We start from the raw sequence: 8,104 nt of genomic DNA on the forward strand, positions 1-8,104 counted from the left end.
AGCACCATCATTGAACTCTGGGTGACAGTTCCTCAGTTTGTAGGATTATAGGTATTTATAAGTCAGGGCTCGGACATTATAAATGTTTGTTTCTTATTGATGACAATTTTGAGATGCTGGCCTGAAATTGGAAAATTGCTTACATAATATCTCACTACCTCTTGTTCATGGTGAGACATTCAGGTGGGCGCAAGAAACATTACATAAATACTTCCTCGATATTAATCATATTTTTTCACGCAAAATTAAAAAGGAAATCAAAAACAAAATAAATCTATCTTATCTCATCTTATCTTTTATCCTATTTCATTCAAGCTAGAATAAACCCACATTTCCACTACCCCAACCTCACGCCTTCGTAATATCATAAACACAAATCTCAATCTCACAAATCGCCGCTCTCGTTTCCTCATCCTCAAACTCCCTAAATACAGTCAATCGATCCTTCCCCATCAACTTCATATCTTTCACCGGTATCCCCGTCTCCTTTTCGCTCAACATTTCTTTCATCTGATACACCGTCGTCGTGGGTAGTAATCCTGTTAGATATATAATACCTTTGAATGTTACTGTGCCTCCACTTTTGTCAATTATGGCACAGAATAAGATGGTGTTTTTGAGTTCCGGGATCTGGAGTGCCTGCTGAAGCAAGGTTTTGTCGAGGCTGGTTTGTAGTCCGATGGGGAATACGGGCCAGGTGGGTGTTTTGTTTTTGCTTTTGCTTTTACTTCTGCTTTTGCTTCTTTTTTTGCTTCTTTTTTTGCTTCTTTTTTTGCTTCCGCTTTTGCTTTTGCCCTTGCTCTTATCTTTGGGTTTTTCTTTGAAATCCTCACCTCCTGGAAGAGGCACCGGTGGTTTACCTTTCATATCTACAGGCGTAGCTTCAAAAGAAAAATCCTTTGGTCCTTCTGGGTTTCCATTATCATGACCCGGCCGTTTTCCATCCTGGGGCATTGGCGAAAGTGGAGGTTGGTCGGGATTAGGGACAGCATCCTGTCCAGGGTCTGCGGCTCCCTTATTTTGCCCGGGACGATCATATTTGAATCCATCTGGAAACGGCTCGGGTACGGGCATCCTAGGCCTTTGTCTCTGGCCCCCATACATGCGTACTTTATTCCTGAAGCTGACAGTGTGTCTTAAATTGCGTACTATGAGTCCCTGTGCCTCGTTCTCCTCATGATCCTGCACATCCTGAATTGGGTGGTCCCGAGACCATTTTATAATTTGCTCCGCCCTTTCATGCCTTTGGGTCCTGTCAAACAGATCAAAAAGACCGCGAGGATGAGATTCGTGTTCTTCTTTGACGGGTATGCCTAAGCCTCCGCCACTTTCTTTCGTGGTATCGTCCCATGGGGCCGGAAGCTCTCCGAGTTCAGGTTCGGGTGCGTAAGGCGGTGGTAGGTCTGGTTTTACTTTTCCTCGCCAGAAATTCTTGAACTTTTGCGTCTTTCGATATAGGTCTTTGACATGAATTCGTCCTTCTGTTTGTATAATCAAACAATCCATCACCAGTTTGTGCAATGTATCGCTATATATTCGCTTCTTACGTACGCTTTTCCTCGCAATATTTTCAATTCGTCGCATTTTCCTATTCATGTGGCGTTCTGCTTCCGAAATCGTCTTGTCGGCGTTAGCTATGGGCTCAGCTGGTAGCTCATCGTACATTCCGTCGTAGTAGTCTATATCATCTTGCGTAGCAAGAGTATGGACTCCACCCACTGGATCATTCTTGCCTAGCCAAGTATTGGCTACTTTGTAAATTTTAAGCGCAAATCTTCCCTCAGGACCAGGTCGATAGTATTTGTTATCTGGCCATTCCACTTGACCCCTGCAAACATATTCGTCGTCGGGGAAATCTTCGTGTTCCCACTCCGTACAATGAATCATTTGCCACATTATAAGTCCAAGCTGCCACACGTTGGAGTGAGTTCCATAGCGAAGATTGTTGAGGATATTTCCGTCGCCTGCCTCCCGCATGCTTTTAGGCTATACTAGCGTGTCAGTGTTTTCAATAAAGGGGAAGCCGATGAGGAGAAGCTTAATTAATGTTGTACCTACGCCTTTAACCATCCAAGGTCGTTCGAGTTCATTCCTTCGAGTTCTGAGTTGCTCCTTGCACACGAGTTAGTGACTATATTGTCGAGTATCGGATGACTGACTTACAGGTAGTTTATAAGGTTCTGTGCCACACCATCTAAGATGGAAATTATAAGCAAGGTCTTGCTCGATAGGCACCTCTTTTGCATGCCCAAAATAGCCAATCTATCGTAGTGTTAGGGTGCTGATTAGTGCTAGGGAGGCGTTATAGCCACTATTTGACAACAGTACCTTCATCACAGGAGCTCCCTTGTGTTCTTCGTCTCTTACGCCATCGCCAAGGAAGACTAGGAATATTGAGCAGCTGTAGAAGTAAAAAAATGAGTTCGGACTTTTAACATACCATTGGGAGCTTTAAAATCAAAATGAACTATCTCATCTCGATCCCATCGCTCCTCATCAAGATTTTCATGCCCATAATGCATAGCATACAATCCCCGTGCTAAACAATGAAACACATCCCAAATCTCATATTCCTCAAAATATCGTCTAGCAAGTTAATAAATACACGACCCTCGCTAGCATGCATGAACAAACTTACTTTTCCTTAAACTTATTATCAATCCTATCATACAAATTCCCCTTCTCACAAAACTCCAAATAGATCCTCTGCACAGGGCCCTTCGCATCCGCCCTCACAGTCCCCAACCCCACATCCTCATACAACCGTCTATACATCCTAACGACATGCTGCGTGGACGCATGACGCAGCACCTCATAAATCTTCGACTCATTCCCTATATCCCCCGAATTCCCCGCCTGCTGCTTCACCATACACTTCTTAAAAGGTAACCGTCCCTTTGTCCCCGCAGCCGGCCTTCCATATCTCAATTCCCATTTCCCAGCTGTGCCATTCCCGCCTTCGCCGAGTATCTGTACGCCTTTCCATTCTGGGTCTGGACCCATCCGGCTGGCTGTTGTCCATAGGGGTTCCGAGGCGAGCCAGGCGGCTCCCCACGCGACGGATTCGTCGTTTGCGGTGCGCGTGAAGTGGGGGGGTGCTTCGTCGAGTCGGAATCTGAGGCGTTTTCCGGCTTCGGTGATGGTTTCGCCGGGGAGGAGGCGGCTTATGGGGCTGGGGGTGTGCTCGGGTTTGCTGGCGAAGGAGTCGACGAGGGTGGGTTTTGTGGACGGGGGGTCGCCCATTTTGATGGGTGGTTTTGGTGTTGTTTTGGGTTTGGGTTTGGGGTGGTTGGTTGCTTGGTTGGTTGGTAAATGTTATATGTTAAATTATATATGATTTGTGAACTTATAGCTATAGCGATAGCAATAGCCGTAGCAATAGCCGGTATATAAATAATCTTACAAAAAAAGTTTACCAGAATGCATAGATACCGGTAGATGTAATTCAACTAAACATAAAAATTCCTATCATATCCTATCCCATCCTATCCTCTCATAATTATCGAATCAATTTCTCAATATACATGGCATATACAGATGATGCAGTAGATAGATAGATAGTTAGTTTGCTGCTTTGTTTTGTGCAAAGAAGAAACCATTAATATTAATATCCTTTATTCGTTGTGGGCTGTTCTGGGATCGATTGTAAATAATGAATACCTTTTTTCTTTCTTTCTTTGTGGACTTGTTCCTTTACTGTGTAGGTACGTATTTACTATACTAAGAACTTATACTGGCTAATAGGTATCTTACGTAGGAAAGAGAAAGAAAAATGGTGAAAGGAGATTGAGATGATTGTAAGCTTGAGATTACCTAGGTATGGAAAGACGATGGATGCTAAATTATTGGGGAAGGAAGGATGGGTATGAATACTGATTTGTTTTTGCGTCTTTTTATTTGTTTACACTTTGAGTTGTGGTGGTGAATTGGTTAGCTTATCGTTAGATATCTGAGTAGGTAGGTATTGTAATTGATATTTATATATAAAAAAAAGACCTCGGGATATACAGAGTTCTTCCTTCGCTTTGAGGACAAAACGTCATACTTTTTTACTTTATGACTGATCGTGGTATATACGCATTACTCAATTCCTACTATAAAATATATTAAGGACAAGACTTAGGTTCGTTTAGGTAAGAACCTAAGATTACATCCAACCAATCAAAACCAGCGAAATCCGAACACCCAAAGTCCAAGAAAGACCTATTGTAATGTTCATCCCAAAATCATCTCACATCATTAAAACCAAAAACCCAAAAACCCAAAACCCTAAACTTCATCTTGACCTTTAGGATGCATTTCATGATGTTCGGTCTCCAATCCCTTGGAGATATCTTCGGGTAGGGTACCGAGTGCGCGTTCGCCGAAGAGGAGATCGATTTCTTCGAGGGAGAGTTGTTTGGTTTCTTTGAAGAAGAAAAATACTACGGGGATGGTAACTACTACGTTCCATGCTATGGGGGGTTTCGTTAGTATATTTATTTCCTAAGATGGAACAAAAGTGGGAGGGGAAGAAAAAATCGACGAACCAGCAAACAAGAAATAAAATTTCCACGTCAAATGCTTCAAAGCTTGAGGAGAAACTTGAGCCCAGAAAGTAGCTACGAGCCAATTACCAATTCCAGTCGAGAAAGCATTTCCACGAGCGCGGATTTGCATGGGCATTACTTCGGACATGTAGACCCAGGAGATGGGACCCCATGAAAAGGAGAAGATGACGGTGACGCAGAAAATGAAGAAGACTCCGCCGATGGAAAGACCGTGTTGTGGATTTGTGGCGTCGATGCGACTGTTGAGTATAGATTGGCAAACGAGGGCGATGGTGATACCGACGGTTCCCCAGAGGAGTGGCTTGCGACGTCCTACTCTATCGATCATGAAACTGATGAAAATGAGATCTGCGATTTGTTGTTAGTTTCTTGTCTATATGGTGTTGGTGGTACGTCGACTTACTTCCCAAGGGTCCCATGCAGTTGTAAATTCCTGTGACAAGTAAAGCTTTATTTCCAGTAATTCCCAACGCCTTGTACATAGTATTTTGATAGTAACCGATAACGTCTAATTCATGTCAGTAACTCTTCCTCCAATCTCTTATACTCAAAACTTACTAATTCCAGTAAATTGAGTAAAAGCTTGAACAGCAACTCCATGACCCAACCTCGTTCTCCATTGTGGCACTGTAAACATAATCCTCCATCCGGGTACCGTGATTGCCTTTTCCGCAGCAATGGTTTCCTTGATTTCATTAAATTCCTTGAGGATAAACTCATCATTTGTACCATCGGAATGCAACTTCTTCAAAATTACCAATGCTTCCTCTTCACGATCGGTTTCCATAAGATGACGAGGTGATTCGGGGAAGAACATAATACCAGAGGCGAGAACGAGACAAGGAATCATTTGGACCGCGAGTGGGATTCGCCACTGAATAGAGCTCGCGTCGGATGTAACACCACAGCCATATCCTACCCAAGTTGAACTTTGAAAATGTCAGTAACTCGTCTCAGAATCCTAGAGACAGAACCGACGTACACAATGAATCCTACTCCAATCATCTGTTGACTCAATCCCACAATCAATCCTCTAATCTTTGGATCCGCACACTCTGCATTGTATACCGGTACAGCCATACTCAGCAAACCGACAGCCCAACCAGTAAAAATACGACCCACGAGCATCATAGGCAAATTCTGCGCGGCAGTCTGTAGCGTAGCTCCAACGAGACAAATCAAAGCGCCCATAAAAATAGTAATTTTTCGACCAAATCGATCCATAGTAAGACCACCCTGAAGAGCACCAAACACAGCACCTCCATTGAATGTAGAGTTGATGGCACCGATAATAGAGGAATCTTGTGTCGTGTTGAAGAAAGTGAGGAAGTTTTGAGAGGCTATCACATCTGTCATAACACCTGCATCGTAACCAAAAAGAAAAGATCTGAAAACTGCATGTTAGAACTTCCAACCTCACAACTACACTAGAGACAATATCTAAAAGAAAAGGGAAACTCACCCAGTGGCAGCAAAAACCGCCAACGAAAGATTAAAAAACTTTCCCATCTTGTCAAGCTTGTTCCACTGGAACTACTCTGTCAATCTCAAAAACAGAACCAAAAAAAAAAGATTTCAAGAATGAAATTCTCGGTGGGTACAGCCAGCATGGAGTGGCATGGTACCGTACCTATATATGAGAAAAGAAAGAACACGACCCAGTCATGCCATTCCTCCAAATAGTACGTACATCCAGGTAGGGTAGGTAGATAGGTAACATGAGCACGCACAGCCAAGAAAGCACCGGATAAAACGAACCTCTGTGTTGGAACATGGATAAGTGGAAACATCATGTCCAGTTCCCCATTTACGCCAACCTTCCACACCATAGAAAGACGATGGATCACCACCAACTACCAACTCAAGGACGAGATACCATGTCAAATCTGTATTTGTACACCCGAGGATATATCCCCAACCCACATGATGAAATCCATCAATTGGTGGAAATTTTCAGCGACCAACATCTGGAAGGGAAAAGACTGATGATTTTGATATTTAGGCTAAATGCAACTCCTCCACATTTTTGACAGGACAGGGTTTAAAGCATCACCCTTTAACCAGACCTAGCAACGTCTAGCAACGCCTAACTAGCCGCCTCCTAATAAAGGTGTTCAACCCCATGGAGTAAGCCTCAATTGCGGGGATTTCCCCATTTTAAGCTTCAACAAGAGCCCACCTAGTTAGTGGCTTGACCAATTAACTTTCTCCGCTGCTTTCTCGAAAATCGGATCATCTTCTTCCTTGAACGTAAATAGTTTAATGCTTTAATCCTTAAATGCATCCATCCGACTGCATTTACTATTTATCCGCTCCTTTCATGTCTTTGCCTCTTTGCCACTATACTATACTACTAGGTCAGGTAGGTTACTTAGTAACACGAGGTACAGCTACATCCGCAAGACCAAGAAACGTTATTTTGTTCACCGACAAGTCAAAGATAGATTTATTTTCAATCCTTGAGACGGGCAAGCTGCGAACTGTGCTTGTGATGATGGCCTGGAGGTAAATGTTGGAGTATCGTATCGGTTAATTATTTGTATTAAGCCTCTCTCTCTCTCTCTCTCCCTAGATGAATCCAGAGTCATGATGATCGTGAGGCATCTGAGATATATAGAACATACATTCGACTCTCTACGTCTGGACTAATCAAACCATGATTTGTGCTTATGCTAAGTTACCAGCAACTCGGTCATGGGGTTTGACCCGAGTATTGGTAGGGGCATGGGCATATTGGTTGCATGGTGGATATGTTCTCAAAGTTCGGCCCAGGAAAATCGCAATGTCCCGAAGTAAGATCTTAGAATGTTCAAAACTCAAATATCCCCTGTCTGTACAATTTTGCATGCAAAAAAAATTCGGCCAACTTATCAAGCTTGCTTCTAGTCCTATTCTTGCTGCAGTCAATACTCTCAGCTCAAGCGTTGTTCGCGTTAGAGGTTTGAAGAGACACTGCGAAAGAGCGCAGAACAGGAATCCTTTCCCTCATCTGAATCAGCTAGTCAAAACAACGCCGAGTTTTGGGCAAATTTCTGCGGACATAAAATATCCTCGTTTTAAGTCATTAGACTGAAATCTCCATATCATTCGAACGGTTAAGTCAAGTCTCCTGTATGTCAAAAAAATCACATCTCTTCTGTTCCTTCTATCTCTTATTTTCTCCCTTACTATAAGGATACTTGTTCACCTTTTCACAAATCGCTACATCGTAAATGCCAAACATAAATCAATCAGCTCAATCGTTTTATCCAACGCCACGCCAGTCACAGTGCATTCGCTCCAAACGCTTACGCTTACACTTTCTGGCAAAGCTGTACAGCATGCCTACCTGTTCCACCAGCTAATATATACTCTGTGTACGGTATTGGAAAGTATCATATCTATGCATATATAATTAGCCTTCAACCATCCACCAAGAAAGGGACAGAACAACATACAATCGTGTATAATAACTTCCCAAAGACTCCCCAATCAAGTCAGTCTCCACAAAGCTTCTGCCTCATCCGCACTCATCTGAAGTTGAAACCTCTGCCTCAAACTATTGGTTGCTTGGA

General features: G+C 43.1%; 3 protein-coding genes across 3 annotated transcripts in view; all 3 read right to left on the reverse strand.

The window, feature by feature from the left end:
- Positions 1–348: 348 nt before the first annotated feature.
- Positions 349–3,243, reverse strand: SS1G_09709 (predicted protein; the record flags this gene model as incomplete). Its single annotated transcript, XM_001589026.1, has 5 exons — positions 349–1,986; positions 2,059–2,101; positions 2,164–2,194; positions 2,441–2,586; positions 2,639–3,243. 5 exons carry the CDS (start codon positions 3,241–3,243, stop codon positions 349–351), a joined length of 2,463 nt encoding a protein of 820 aa, XP_001589076.1.
- Positions 3,244–4,269: 1,026 nt separating this feature from the next.
- Positions 4,270–6,059, reverse strand: SS1G_09710 (hypothetical protein; the record flags this gene model as incomplete). Its single annotated transcript, XM_001589027.1, has 6 exons — positions 4,270–4,454; positions 4,530–4,898; positions 4,954–5,058; positions 5,109–5,479; positions 5,533–5,937; positions 6,013–6,059. 6 exons carry the CDS (start codon positions 6,057–6,059, stop codon positions 4,270–4,272), a joined length of 1,482 nt encoding a protein of 493 aa, XP_001589077.1.
- Positions 6,060–7,544: 1,485 nt separating this feature from the next.
- Positions 7,545–8,104, reverse strand: part of SS1G_09711 (hypothetical protein) — a gene marked incomplete at both ends in the record, with an annotated part of 3,369 nt that continues 2,809 nt past the window's right edge. Inside the window, 2 exons of the mRNA XM_001589028.1 lie at positions 7,545–7,659; positions 7,879–7,930. Coding sequence (XP_001589078.1) covers positions 7,545–7,659; positions 7,879–7,930 — 167 coding nt within the window. The remainder of the gene's footprint in view (positions 7,660–7,878; positions 7,931–8,104) is intronic.

This window comes from Sclerotinia sclerotiorum, genomic scaffold (assembly GCF_000146945.2).
Source record: "Sclerotinia sclerotiorum 1980 UF-70 scaffold_14 genomic scaffold, whole genome shotgun sequence".
NCBI classification, from domain to species: Eukaryota; Fungi; Ascomycota; class Leotiomycetes; order Helotiales; family Sclerotiniaceae; genus Sclerotinia; species Sclerotinia sclerotiorum.